Source organism: Panicum hallii, chromosome 9, assembly GCF_002211085.1.
Source record: "Panicum hallii strain FIL2 chromosome 9, PHallii_v3.1, whole genome shotgun sequence".
In the NCBI taxonomy this organism is placed as follows: domain Eukaryota; kingdom Viridiplantae; phylum Streptophyta; class Magnoliopsida; order Poales; family Poaceae; genus Panicum; species Panicum hallii.
In genome coordinates, this window is record NC_038050.1 from 4,192,401 (window position 1) to 4,207,777 (window position 15,377).

The following is a 15,377-nucleotide window of genomic DNA, read 5'->3' on the forward strand; positions in this document are numbered from 1 at the left end:
GTCGTCACGGAGCAGGGAACCTCGCGATGACCAGGGTGGGTAGTGAACGAAACACCAGGCAGGGGTGGACGGTATTTGATGGCGGACGCCTGGACGGTGTTTCAAATACCGACGGCTGCAAGTGAGGACTGAACTCCCTCTTGTCTTATTCATTCAAATTCGATTACTTGCACATCATTTGCCAAGAGCAGGATGTTTGCCCTGTTCACCATAAGAACACACCACTTCATCAATAAAAGCATCAATTTTCAGTGGTGTTTGAAGGAGATCTTGTCTTCCATTTTACCGTGTGAAATAAAATTAATGCTTACGTTTTGTATCCATTCATGTGCCGATTAAGCTTCTGATTCAAAATCACTACCTCAATCATGTGCCTTTCACCGTTGCTCTGTTTTCGGGCCCATTAAGCAAGCATCTATCTGAGAAGGCTAAGGCCCATTCTATTCAAAGCCGAGACGATGGGCCTATTGGCCCCACGCCGGCACGCCCCCCAGGCCCCCACGCCGCCACACGCCCACACCTCAAAATCGTTCCGAAGCTTCTTCCCTCGTACGCAAACGCCTCCCTCGTACACAGCACCGAGCCACGAGCCACCGCCTCCGTCCCCATTCCCCCAAATCCGATTGGAATGAGCCGTTGCCAAGGGTTCCGCCGCACTTCCGCTCTGCCGGCGATGCCTCCTTGGCTCGAGGAAGGCGGGCCCCGTACCACAGGACGTCGCCACCTTCGCCTCCCTGTGCCGCCGTTGCGGAGGTCCTCTCCTGCTCGTCTTCTCTCCTCGACTATCCAAACCCTAACGAAGGGGCGCGACCGATGGGGGAAGGAAGGCGGCGGTGGCGCCTCTCCGCGGAGGGACGCCGCGTGGTGGAGGCACAGCAATAGTACCGCGGAGACTACGCGTTACGCCTCTCCGCGTGGCTTCGGGGCGGCTGGAGGACCCACGACGACGACGCGTGACGCCTCCGCCGCCTTACCGTGACGTCTCCGCCGGTATGTTTTGGAACCCGCTGTTTGTTTGGTGCTCGAATTACTGTCCTCATAAGTCATAAGGTAGTGCTTTTGTTTTGGGCTTACATCGATAGTTTGGGATGTTTGGCTCCCAATTGAGTTAATTTGATATTTGTGACATGATTTGTGTATCCTGCTGTTGCAGCTGGCTGCTGAATCGGCTGTGTGCTCTTAGGTTCAAAATAGTCAGGATGACATCAAGGTTTCCATTAGGTGGTATGTTAGGCACACCCTCCTGCTTTATTATACTCATGTAGTCATATATTAGCCTTGAAATGTAGAATAGATGGATAACGAGGGCTAAATGGAGAAGGGAAAAATATCTTTGTAATTCTGATTATAAATCTGGAAACGATAATCATTCTGAAATGTTTAAGCCACAAATTGAACCTAGAATGGCTTCATAAACCTTTTCAAGAGCCCAACCAAGTGTGCTGAGCAGTGACAGCCGGCTTGTTTTTCTGTTGGTTTATACTGATATACTCTGTTTAAAATTCAAATTGTGGCCAATGAGAATAACCGGCTTGTTTTTTCTGCTGGTTTTTACTGATATACTCTGTTTAAAATTCAAATTGTGGCCAATGAGAATAACGTTTACTACCTTACTGCTTTTGCATGTTAGCAGTGGCTGGGCTATCTTGAAGGTGAAGGACGGCCAGTTTACGAGTTTATCCCATTCCGACATCATGGTAGGCTGTAGTGCTTTTATATGTTTGGGCCTTCACAGTAACTTCCATATGTTCCTAAATAATATCCGAAAAATTCAGTTATACTAATTAAATTGCCTTGTATCCAAGGTCTGAAATTGAAGTTGGTATTCTTGGCGCTGAATTTGGCCATTTATGACTTCTTTCAGGGTTTCATTGGTTTTAGGAGATGTACTCAGGCCAAGACTTCCTGTTGTGCGATTCGAATGTTTGTTCAGCACATTCAGGAGGACCATTTTCTTCTCTGTTTTGATAATTGCTGCAGCTCTCCAATTGGTGCTGGCACCTATAACTTCCAATAAGATTAACGAAAAAAAGATGGCCTTAAATTTCTCAAGGGTAAATTGTAAGGAATCATTCACTAGTACACTAGTAGTACTATTACTTGTGTTGAACTGTTGGAGTGGTATCAGTTTGGCAATACTATTTCAAAATTGCTCACACATGTCATGTTTTCATTCTTATTTGCCTCTACTGCAAAGTGTAAAGTGAGTTTAACTGCATTCATGAATTTTCCTATTGAATTGGCAGGTTACATATGCATAATTTTGATGTAAACTACACAAAACTGGTATATTATCGTTCATGGAAACTTGCATGTAAGATGCAGTCAAATAACCAAGCTTTTGTGCTATCGCTTCTGGTCACCTCATTTTCCCCTTTTTTTGTCTTCCTTTTTTGTTTCCACTTTTTTTATGTCTCAATAAGTTATTGCTTACATGTAATACTATGTACCATGTTTTTCTTAAATTAGTTCACGCTTATCTGTTATACGATCCCAAGTTCTTCATAAAAGGGCTGATAGAAGAACCCTATTGGGTGCTTAAGGCTTGAAGCTTTTTGTTTTTCAAAAGATAGCTAATCTTCGCCTAACCAGATAAAATTTAGAAACTCAAGGTTTAGTCAATGGCTGGTAATTTTTCATGTTCATCGACTGCAATACTTTCTTGGCTGATGATGTCCATTTTACTGTGTCTGGTTGCACCACCTAATATCGGTAAGCTAGGAGATTACAGATCTGTGATGTATTTTTTTTCCATAATACTTTCATGTTGTGTTTTATGATGCTAGGCCCGTAGCAGGGGGTCATTTCATTCTTACACTGGATTGCCTTATGATCTGTTAGGTTAGATTTTTTGTGTATTCGGTACTTTAAATGACTTGGTTTGGGGTCTCTGTTTAGGATGCTATTCATGGGGCTCCTTTTGACTTGCTCATGTTGCCTCAGTTCTTACAACGAGTAGCTAGGAGGTTCACTGGATTCTATTGAAGTTCATGAATATGGCTTGATAAGATGGCGACTGTAGGATAATCCTCGTATACTCTTGCCGGTATCTCTAGTATGAACATTGGCTTTCGTTACCCTTGTGGGGAAACATTATTTGCATACGTCACACATTCAATTCAAAGGCTGACATGTCATGGAGGGGAAACAACAATTCCAACAAGCTTAAGATACTTAGTACTGACTGGCTTTTGATGGTGTGCCATCCTTTTAATGTTTAGGCTAGGAAAAGTTGTCATCTTATGCATAATTTTTTTAAGGCTATAGAATTTTGTTAAAAATGCAAAGAACATAATTTCGTGATGTGTAGTCCCTTGCAACTATTCATTGGTACATTGTGTCTGCAATAACACCTGAAACATGTTATAACCAACATGAGGGCAGATATGTATGTCTTAGTACCTCATTTTTTTAGTTTTTTAATGGTTGCTAGAAGCATAGCGATTCGCGAACTAAAGCTCTCTTTTCCCAGTTTGTTATCTCTCTTCCTCTTCTGACATACTATTTGACCCTCTTTTATATAGTAGTTATTCTATTATGAAGTTGTTGCTTCCAGCAAGCCACTGCCTTTGTATACTTGGTCACTAAAGAGCATGAGAAAACAAGTTAAAAAAAGGTTACAGGTTACTTGGTCTTGTATCGCACGCACCACGCTTCAATTTCAAACTTTGTTTAATTCACCTTGAACTAGTAGAATTTTTAAAATAATTGATTGCTTCAGAATCTTCACGTATGATAACATAGATATGGGTATTCAGTGTTTGCCTTTTCTTTTGCCTCTTGCATGCTGATACATCTGCCAAAGTACCCTTGCCTTTTGCCTTTTGCCTTTTCATGTATTTTTCACCTTACAGAATGGCACTATGTAGAACCATGATGCGAATTGAATTTCTGTGCAGGAACTGAAAGTGTTCAGCGTGTGATAGCGTACACCTTTGATACAAACCTTCGAGTTACTAGGTATTCCTTCTTTAATATAAGGATATACAGCTCTCTTGCATGTTTGAGCAAAAAGTTACTTGGTATTCTGATGCTTTTACTTTGCGACAACAACTTTGCAGAACAACTCTTAGTTTCTTCTTTTCCTTTTATTTACACTACCCTCTAGTATCATAGCTACTTGGATGGGTTACTTTGTCCCACATATAACCCTTTGTCCTGATTCGTTTTTTTTGTCCTGATTTGTTTTTTTGGCTCCTTGACCAAACAAGCTTTCATCTATATTAAAAAAAGATAATCTTTGCTCCTACCGCACTACTGACAAACATTAGCTATGGGATCGGTATTATTGAGCATTGACTTTGATCAAGTTTGTGCTCGGTTAGGACAATTGCACATGCTGCCAACCAATCTTATTTTTCCATTTGTTTGTCATTTTTTAAGCAAACAGAGAGTCTACGTGTACTCAAGTTGCTCTCCAGGCTCAATCTAATGGACAGACAAATTTTGTGTTGAATGTATATTGGCAACATTGTTTTGATTCGGGTTTGCTTTGAATTTGAGTGCCCCCGATTTGATGAATTCATGTATTGCATGATTCATTGCATTTCGATGTACCTCTGTCAACAAACGGAATGCCATGATTCACTAAAATTTTCATTTTCTGATTTGTTCATTGAAGTCATAAGGTGCCGTCATCAGTGAATATGGATCCCATGCTGTTCTAAATGTCTAATAGCCCTCTTGCATGTTTTGTTATAGGTTTTAATCACTTGGTTTGATGTATTCACTTCGCCTTCAGCTCTTATTTTGATGTCTTCGTTTGCAGGAATCTAATGGTGGATTTGAGAGAAGTGGTGCCGGACGCTTCTAATTAATAGATATATGCTGGGTTGGCTACTTGGGGTACTTCATTTCATTGCTTGATCTATATCCGTGTCATCGTGTGGTCCTTGCCTCTTTGGGTTTCATTAGTTCTTTTTTTCTTGAGAGGATGGGTTTCATTAGCTATTGCAAGGTTAAAAGTTGGGTGATGAGCTTGCAAGCCCATCGCGAAGTTCTGGTGTAATGTTAATTCGGTGACTACACGGAACGCGATGCATACAACTCCAGTTTAAGTCAGTTAAAACTTAGGACCATGTAGTACTAAGTAAAATCAAACTTAACTCGTGTAGTTCGGCCGAGAGGCAACTTAATCGGCACCATTCGGTGCCTTTTTCCTCTTTACAGCGCACCAAAGCTTGAACTGCTATGTGCGCCATGTGGGCTATACAGAAGCTGAACTCCGGCCCATCAAAGATTGCCGTTAAAATTGGTCATTAAAGTACCGGGCTACAGCGGCCCATACAAAGGGCAACATGGGCCGTTTGTGGGCTTCAATGGAAATTATGAGCCGTTAGTGGGCTTTAATAGGCCTTACTTCAGCCCACCAGTGCTGCTCGACTTACTGGGCCCAAAAGATACCAAATGTTTCGACAGTGGGCCACATGAGTTTACTTATTGGCCGTTCGTGGGCTTAGCTGCGGGGTATGCTCGTCGAAGTCCTGGATCGACCAACCTGGGCCCTTTTAGACCAATAGAACGAAGAACAAATGACCAGTATTTAACGATGACCTCCGGTAGGCTCCCAATTAGCAAACTAGGTGTTTGTTGACTTGTTCTGTACCTCTAAAAAAATGCGTTTGTTCTGTAGCGCCTGTACGATGCCTTAACACTAATGAGACGTCAATGCGATGCCATTGAGGTCTCGTGATACATATTATCCGGCCAACGTTGGATAACACCAGTTCATAAAAAACAAGAAAAAAGGTTGCGGCAGACTTCGGTCCCTTTTCCTGACATGATCGCCACAAATCTGAACCTACCTGGCTACCTGCCCATGAAGAAGTCCACGGGTCAGTCGGCAGAAATCACATGTTATTCCGTCATAAATTATAGATCCTCCTCCTACCTGAATCCATTGCTCAATGCTATTCGTAAGCTTGGCTTTCCTTTCACAGGACTGTCCATGACCACGCATCGGTATATGCTGCGTTATGACTATCCTGCATTTCGGAAGCAGCATCAGCTGTTGCTTGTTGGGTATCCTCCAACTTTCTGTAAATAACATGCAGCACTGACCATGCATGATAACTGTGCATCAAGATTTTAGAATCGATAAAATACATACACACAAGATTTTAGAATTGATATAATTACATTGCAATAGGCTCTATGACACTACTGCAGCCAACATCCCTACTGGAGCCATAGGTTATTTTCAAACTTTTTTTAATGCAACGCTGTATTCAAACTACCATGTTACTAGAAGCATTTAATTTTTGGGGGCTGGGTAGTGGGTACCATGTCCAGCAAAATAAAGGCTCTTCAAGTCACAAAGTACCGAGGAGCACACTATTATACAGCCCCCACGCCCTCATGTAGAAGCATATGCTTTATAGAAAAGCTTTTTTGGACTAATTTCTAGAGTTGAGAACTATGTCAAAGTATTACAGGAGAGATTCTCAACTTCCAACTAAGATGTTAGTGAATACAAAATGCCAAACACAGGAGCTAATTACTTCATAAATAACTTGTAGTTTATGCTACTGTAGATAGCAGAGTTTAGGCCACAAAGTGCAAGTTGGTTAGATATAGCACAACAAAAGGAATATCTTTTTCAAAAATATACTCCTACAAACTGGACCAGGGCAACCTACCTCATCGAGGGACCTATATCCTGACAAGGCCATTCTTGGTCCTTGTAAATTGTACGTGCTCCGGTCATCTCTAACAACCATTTAGTCCATGCTGCTTTTATGTTCACCTGGGGGAACATGACGTCATAATATCACTGTGTACAGCAAAGTAAAAGATCAGTTAACAGAGTAAGACTCCTACATGATGCCACCCCAACAGTATCACTACCACTTAAGCTTTGTACACTTAAAGTTTGACAGTTTACATTACTAATATTTACTGTCACTTGTCCAAGCATGGCAAGAATTGCTCCACCAGAACACAAGTTCAACAGTTTGCCAAAATTTGGAAGTACCAAGCATTGTGCACTTAAGTTTGAGTAGTTTGCCTACTAAAAAATTTACTGTCACTTGTGAAAGCATTGCAGGAAATGCTCCACCAGAAGATTCGAAAAACACTAAAATTGAAAAATATTATATGATTATATGTCTTGGCAGCATAATCATTCCCCCTTATGTGCTAAATTTCTGATGAGATGCTACAGATTACAGAAATTTGGCATTTTAGTTAAGGTTATCATGATGTATTCCGTGTTTTGGGTCCGAAGCGCATACTCTAGCATATAACTTTGACTGTACATGTAGTTCAGTTGCTCTTTTAGGTTACTGACTGTATTTGGCACTGCAGGCCTGCAATACAACTCCCTGGGGCCAGTAAAGCTATAGTAGCAGTACGCTTTTGCCCTGTGCTATTCAAACCACGTGGTTCTAACGCAGGTAGCTCAATTTATGGCAACTTTGCTTTGCTTAAAAGTTCTACTTCTCTTTTTTACAATAAATCTGAATCACATTTAAATTTTGCAGATGGTCTCTTCAAGCTTCCTTATAGAGTTGTTTTTGCTGTTGCTACTTTGAACTCTCTGTATGTCTATGATACAGAAAGTGTTCCTCCAATTCTAGTCCACGCTGGTCCACACTATGCTGCCATTACTGATATTGCCTGGTGGGTACTTATACAGTTTTGCTTTTGTAGTCTTTCAATTAAGCTTTGCATATCTACTAGTGGTAGTAATTCATCTTTGCAATCTGTTTGTGTCAGGTCTTCTGATGCTAAGTACTTGGCACTTGGCAGTGTCATCACGAGATGGCTACTGTACTATAATAGAGTTTGAGAATGAGGAACTGGGAGAGCCTCACATCCTCCCTGGTATCTCTCCTTTCCGTTCATATTTCCGTACCATTATTTATTTTCTTTGTGGGTTGTTGTGTACTTGCATGTTGAAAATTGTGTTCCTGCTTGGAACATTCCATTCATCGTCAGAGTACATCATGGTGAATTTCTCAGAAGTTTTAGGATTCAGTACTGAATCATATGACAATCACAAAGCCCAACTGTAACTAACATAAAACATTAGCAACGGGTGACTAGAATGGTACTACCTCAGTTCCAAATTATAAGCGGTTTTGGCTTTTCTAAATACAAGCTTTTGCTAGGTATCTAGACATAGTGTATACCTAGATGCATAGCAAAAGCTATGTACTTAGAAAGCAAAAACAGTTTATAACTTGGAACAGGGGGAGTACTAGAGTTGTTTGGAACAGATTTTACATATTGATTTTCGAATTTTCTTTGTTAACCATCTCCTGCTGAAAGGCTCCATATCATGTTGCCATCTAAACCATATTCATCTTAATACTTGAACCTGTTTTGTTCTTAAAGGACAATGGCATATTTTGTTTTTCCAGTTTTTCGTTGACTTGTGGTACATAGCCATACCCTGCATGTTTTTTGAGGAATGTGAATGTCGTACCCTGCATGTGATGGAATACCCTGCGGTTCTTGCTTTCAGACTTACCTGACATACCTCTAGGGCTCTAGGTTACATGTATCATCGTTATGTAATTTTCTGAGATCAATAGAGCTTCCTTCATCTATAAATCCCTAGGTTCCATGAAGCTAATAAGAACGATACACAAGTGATGTATTGATATGTAAGATCATCTCCTCAGATCCGTTGCATGTGTTCTGCAGTTCTCTGTATCAAACCTTGTACAACCTGTAATGAAGCTAATAAAAATGATTCACAAGTGATCTATTGGTATGTAGGATGATCATTTTAGATGTGATGCATATGTTTGGTAGTTCCGCATATCAAACCTTACACTGTATTATCCCCTTTTCCCCCTTCTGATGTGATTTTCTGGAATACACTCTTCTAACATGGCCCAATTTTGGATAAATCTCTAGGATCAAAGGAAGTTGCTAAAGGGAATTTGACACCTGAGACCAAGAAGCCTGTATCTGCAGATAGCATGAAGGTTGATACTAGTGCCAGCAAGCTTAAGGTGGAAGCCAGCCCTGTGGCTGTAGGAGTTAGAGCACCACTGTTGCCAACCGAGAACATCACAAGTCTAATATAAGAAATGAATTACTGCATTTGCAATTGAGTAGCAGTTAGATCTTATATTGTTATCGCAAGAATTTGATCTATAATACAGTAAGAGTCCTTCCAATCAAATGGCTCTCTGATGCCCTTGCTCCAATCATGTGGAAGAAATCATTCTTATCGAGTAGCTATACATACCCATGTTGGACGATATTATTTGCAATCTTTACTCCCATTTATTTTCTTGAAGGCACTAACAAGAATCAACTCTTGAAAATTTAGGAACAGGGGAGCTTGCTGAAGGAAATGTGACCTGTGAAAACAAGAAGCTGGTAACAGTAGACAGTATGGAAGTGACACCGCCACCAGTACCAACAAAGAACAGTGCATCGAGTGTGGCGGCTGAAGTTACACCGCCACCAGTACCGACAAAGAACAGCGCATCGAGTAAGCCTGCTAAAAGGCGAATTACTCCTATCGCAATCAACTAAGTAGAGGAAGCAGTTAGGATTATGATGTGTTATGTAGTGATGACAAGTACTCGGTGTTATGTTTAGGCTACCCTGTAAAGTCGTTTGTGCTGTTCACCTTCTGGCCTAGTCCCATAGATTGTCTTACACAGTTGGGAAGAATGTGAACAGAAAGGCTATGTGTATGATCACACTTTGTTATGATGCAACATGCAGCCACTAACTGTCATCTTACAGTGAAATTTCTGTGGAAATTGTTTCATACAAACTGCTCATATACAAATACTGGCATATAATTACACATTGAATCCAATCAGATAGGTTTGTGATGCCCTTATTTCATTCACATCAAAGAACATAGAATCTTATCAAAATACTCAAATGCATGCAAGGGTGGTATGTGTATCAAAATACTCAAATGCATGCAAGGGTGGTATGTGTATGTGTATGTGTATGTGTGTATGGGTATGGTAATTGCCCCAAGTTGAAGGGCCTTCATTCACTGTAGGCAGATACTATATTGATATGGCATCATATCATCTTAGGACTTGGTTATGCGTGCCTTGGATTTCTCAAACTCTTCTTTGTTCTCGCCGGCCTCTTCAAATCTGATATCTTCATCTTCTGAAAGGACCTCAATCTTTTCGCCGTGCGGCCCAGGTATGATCTTCTCGTCGACATGCTTGTGCTTTGTGACATTGATGAGCTCAGTCTTCTTATCTTCTCTGCTCTCATGTTTCTTGTGCCAGGTCCAAGGGAGGTGGTGATGTGTCGTCTTCCCAGCTGCTGCAGTGCTCGAGGACTCGCCAATGGCGTCCTGCTTCTTGACTGCCTCTTGGAACTTGACGTCTTCGTCTACTGTGAGCCTGACGACGTTGGCAGCCCCAGGACCTGGCATGGTATCCTTGTGGACGTGGACGTGGTCGCTGAAGTTGAGCACCTCAGCCTTGGTCTCTGTCTTTCTCCCCCTCTTGTGCCAGCAGAGGAGCGCGGCGAGGCATGCCAGCAGCAGCAGGCTGCCCAGTGAGACGAACACCACGATGATGACAATGTGGTGAGGAGGGCTAGGCGGAGGCAGCAGGGGCGTCGGCGGAGGCAGGATATGCGGCGGAGGTGGCACGAACGGGTGAGGCGGTGGTGGCGCTTGTGGCCGAGGAGTTGGCGGTGGCGGTGGGCGAATAGGCGGTGGCGGTGGGCGAATAGGCGGTGACGGTGGTGGGGGCAGAGTGGTGGGCGGAGGAGCACGACGTGGTGGTGGTGGTGGCAATGTGGGCGGCGGGGGAGCACGGCGTGGTGGTGGTGGAGCGCGTCGTGGCGGCGGAGGCTGAGGAGGCGGCGGAGCACACTGTGGCGGTGGTGGGGCTCGCATCGGTGGTGGGAAGCGCTGTGGTGGTGGCGGGGCTTGTGGCCGCGGCTGGGGCTGCGGCGGTGGCCTTGGAAGGTAAGGGTTTGGAGGGAAGTAGGGGAAGCCCAGTCCTGGAGGGTTTGGGTTGAACGCCATTGCTGCTGGTTCAGAGCAGGACTGGTTCAGAGGAAAGCTGGGAGCTGGGTGCAACTGTGCTGCTGTAGTGAGGCGAGGTGAGTGAGCTGTGGTGGTGATCATGGAGCACATATTTATATATCCAATGGCTTTTTGGAGGGAAGAGCGTTAAGGTTTGAGTTGCAAGTGACTTGGCTCCTCTGCTACGGTTTCGGCTGGGTTTGCATCGCTTCTAAACAGTGCGTCCCTTGGCACCCAAAGAAGCCCATGTAGCTGGCTCTGGCTGCCGCCAATCTATAGGCCTGTTTGGTGTGGCGCCTAGGACGCCACACCGCGCCTAACTTGTGGCGGCCAAAACGGCCGCCGCACCTGCGGCAGAAAAAGTTAGGCGCGGCAGGTGCGGCTCTCCAAACAGGCCTTATATCTATATGAACTGAGACACTGACACCTAGTAGCCAGTCTCCATCTGCCTTTTGGACTTCATGATTTTACAGCACTGCTAGCGAGTTCCTTGATTCTCAATGAAACATATGGTCTATGTTTGGAATGTCGTCGCATGTGGATCACCACACTGATCGACACACGCATAATCTTGTGGCCTCAGCAATGCAAATATGCGATGCATGGTGGTGTTTCTTGTGCAGCTTGTGCTTCAGTTTCTGCAATGCTTTTGAGTGAAGCACACAGGTGGCCTGGCCCTAGGCTTGAGGATCGAAGAGGATGGCGACGGCCATGCCTTTCGGCCGGTCGCGCATGGAGACGCGCGGTGCCGAGGACAAGGGAAGGGAAGGCGTGCTGACATTCATTCTGTGGATGGCTTGCTACCATCCTGGGGCCCAGTTTAAGCAAATGGCACCTGCTTGAGTTTGTTCTAAGGTACATTCCATCACCGTCTAGTCTTGCTACCATATGTCCATATTATTCAAGATAAGTGCACCAGCTGGCGAAGTCTTGGCAAATCTCGCACCAATTTTATATTTCATTGGTTCATCATCATCATATCTACCAGCAGAAAATGTCAATTTAATTCTACACAGAAAAATACATAGCGCTATAAACGAACGAAAACGGCGACATGGTGCATTGTGTGATGGTTATAGTTAAAGCCCAAACAGACCATTCTGGGGCCCAGATAAAATTTGGGGCGATTAATTGTACTGGGCCACCATGATATTCTAAGCCCACGGTGCAAAGGCCTCAGACATCAAACTCTACAAGTAATCTCAAAAAAAAAAACCCAACTCTACAAGTGATCTGGTAGACTGACAGATTATAATTAGACAACAAGTGATCTAGTAGACTGACAGATTATAATTAGAGAACGAGAAGAGAAACACTAGGATCAGGCATACATGCGTCCACGCCATCGGCATCCAATTTAGTGCCTGTATGATAGCATCCGAGGGCTTGCTAGCTCTCGACGATCCTGCTAAGTTCGTGTTTGGATGTATCCAACTGCAATTCCAAAACATTCTAAAATCCCTCCTTACGAGCTTGCAATTTCAATCCACGCATCAACTAAAACATAGCAACGCTGTTCATTCACACTGTTGATTATGGACACACTGAATTAATTAAAATAGCAACGCATTAACAGTTGAGTGACCACATAGAAAAGCAACACACATCAACTAGCACCGGATCCACGAAAAACACAGTTTGAGATTAGACCAAACTAAAACATAGAAGCAGAAGTCTCTTCTCATGATTTTAGCCTTTCAGCTACCTGTGATGCAGTCACCACCAAACTTAAACATAGAAGCATAAGTCACCACCTGAATTGAAAAATGAAGTCCTGGCTGCAGGGCATACATGCATCTACGCCATGGGCACACGGTCCACCATTTTAGCGGAGCCAGATACAGAGCAAAGTCACATCGTAGCTAGCCAGTTCGAGTCATATCAAGGAATATAAGCTGGCCGCATTATGCATTTTAAAACGCCTAGACTTCCAAACTTCATTTGGCTGTGTGCATCTTATCTTTCAGACACAAGCCAAATATGTTTCTCGATTATACAGAAAAGCATTCAAAATCCCATCAATTCTGTAGTTTTTGAGTCTTCAAATTTGTGAAATATCCCATCAATTCTGTAGTTTTTGAGTCTTCAAACTTGTGAAATATCTTATCTTACTAGCAAAGGTTAAGTACAGAATGATCCCAAAGAGAGAAAAAAACTCTGTAAAGATAAGCTTTTTAGGAGGATCGGTTTGCTTTTGATCTTAGAAACAAAATTCTGCAGTTGTGAGGCATTTCTATGTAGGATTAAGCACCTCCCCACACACTAAGCTTTCTGTATAACTTCTTAAGCTTACAAACTAAAAAAATGTCAGAAGTGATGCATGCAATCCTCATTGTCGTTGCAAACTGAACAGTATGATGAAAACATAAATGGATTCCCAGAATCATAGTTGAGATTACACATTTAAAACATAGGAAAGCAACACACCAATAATACCTGAGTTTAAACATATTGTTCATTCAAACTAGAGATTACACACTAAATTAAAAAAAGAGCAACGCATTAACAACTGAGTGACCACATAGAAAAGCTAGCAACACACATGATCCACGAAGAACACAGTTTGAGATTACACCAAACTAAGACATAGAAGCAGAAGTCACACCTGAATGAAAACATAAGAACTCTTCTCATGACTCTAGCATTTCACAGCCAAAATGCCACTGGATCCATACAGACGGAACCCATTCTTGCTTCATGAGGCAGGCTGTACCAACGACTCTGACCCTTGCAGCTTTTAAGCTTCAAACAGTCTCCTTTCGGGTCAGAACTGAGGTTGAAGGTCCTAAGATGATACATACAGCGGCCGCCTTGGGGCCCACCTCCCACAAAATCTGACATATCATCCACATCATCCCCCAGCGGCTCATTTGGTCCACTTCCAACATGAACTACCACGGCGAAAAGGGAGTAACGTTTGGTGGTTTCTTTACCTTCATTCTTGTCTGAGTTTCCAATAGACTGAAGTAAAGACAAGTTTTTATCACACAATTACATGAAATTAAAAAGGTGATATAGCAACTCTAAATGTAAATATCACAGTGATAACAGACAAGAGGCCAAGGGACAACCAAGTCAATTGCCCAGAAGTTCTACATGAGGTACCGGGTGATTTGCAGTACATTAGGGTGGGTGTGTGTGCGTGCGGGGGGGGGGGGGGGGGGGCGCTGCTGCAAAACAAAGCACAACCACATGCTTTATCCTCAGCACTCAAAACTCTGTTGAGCTGAAGCTCTTTAGACGGTTATTGAACTATTCTGTTCAATGTCTAGTATCAGGTCAAAAAATGTTTCATCTCTATGAGTCATAGTTTCACAAATGCCTAACTCCTAGCCAGCTTGTCAGAGACTGCTGTGGGCAACTTCAATGCTTATTTTGCTTTAATTATGGCCATAAGGCTCGCTTTTTTGCTAAAATGATAGTCTTCATTACAAATGGATTCTAAAGCCTGATAAACCCTACTCCCAACAAAAGGCGGCAACTAATCCTATTCAGTGGTCCTTTGGCCCTAGTGCCCCAAGTGGCTCCAAATGAAGACTGGAGGGTGCATGATCAGGGTTCTGGAGTATCTCAAAATAACTCCTCCCCAATAGCTAGTTGATTGTTCAAGAAGGAAGTGGTGTAGAGATTGAAGTTAATATTAATCTTTTGCAGCCCTGTCTAAAAATGTAAAGAAACAAACTGGTATTGCTCTACTTGTTCTCCCCAACCTACCTTCTCTTGCTGTCTACAGCAATCAAACTGAAGCTCCGAGGGTAGGGATCTAAAAACAGCAATCATCAACTTTCTCGCTGGAGGAATAAAGCATCTGACCAACAACCATCCTGAAAGAACAGATCAGCAAGGCATTGCATAATACTCCACCAATTGATCACAGAAAGGAACACAAAAAAATAGTGCCTGAAACAGAAAACAGTTGGATCCCGCATTATGAGGAGAACACTATCAAGTCTTTCTCATTATGTTGCTGAACCAATGTCTCACATCCAATCAACACTCACAAATAGCAACATGCAATCAACCAAAAAATGCCACTTTAACATAATCAACAGGTTCATCTCCTTTCATCATCAGTCTTCGGTGTCTTAATGGGCCTCCTTTTATCAATCTAAGCGATAGATTCTGGTGTCCTTGCCTAGGCGGAAGGGCTCGTGTTCTCTAAACATTGCCATCTGAAACTGTACCATGAGTTTCGGCGCAACAACATGATAAATGTGTTCAATGTCGTCCGCAGCGAACATCTGTAGTGGAATGTTAGCTTGAGCGACTCCACCCACAGGAACATCTTGGGCTGCTGTTATCGCTCTTGCTAATGCATTTTGGATCAACCCAGCCTGTGCAATCCTTTGTCTTAATGTTGGGCTGCCTAACAAGGTACTCAGCCGCTGCTACTGCTCCTGCT

The 15,377-nt window shown here is 42.9% G+C and overlaps 1 protein-coding gene and 1 pseudogene across 1 annotated transcript; one reads left to right on the plus strand and one right to left on the minus strand.

Annotated features, from left to right (window-relative positions):
• The first annotated feature begins 497 nt into the window (after positions 1 to 497).
• LOC112877122 lies at positions 498 to 9,495 on the plus strand (annotated as a pseudogene).
• A 520-nt stretch (positions 9,496 to 10,015) lies between these two features.
• LOC112877121 (pistil-specific extensin-like protein) lies at positions 10,016 to 10,975 on the minus strand. The gene has a single exon (XM_025941334.1). It carries the CDS (start codon positions 10,973 to 10,975, stop codon positions 10,016 to 10,018), a length of 960 nt encoding a protein of 319 aa, XP_025797119.1.
• Between the last annotated feature and the right edge of the window lie 4,402 nt (positions 10,976 to 15,377).

What these genes read in the sequence shown, in the direction of transcription:
- LOC112877121 (XM_025941334.1), bottom strand. Translation starts at nt 10,975, where the DNA reads ATGGCGTTCAACCCAAACCCTCCAGGACTGGGCTTCCCCTACTTCCCT.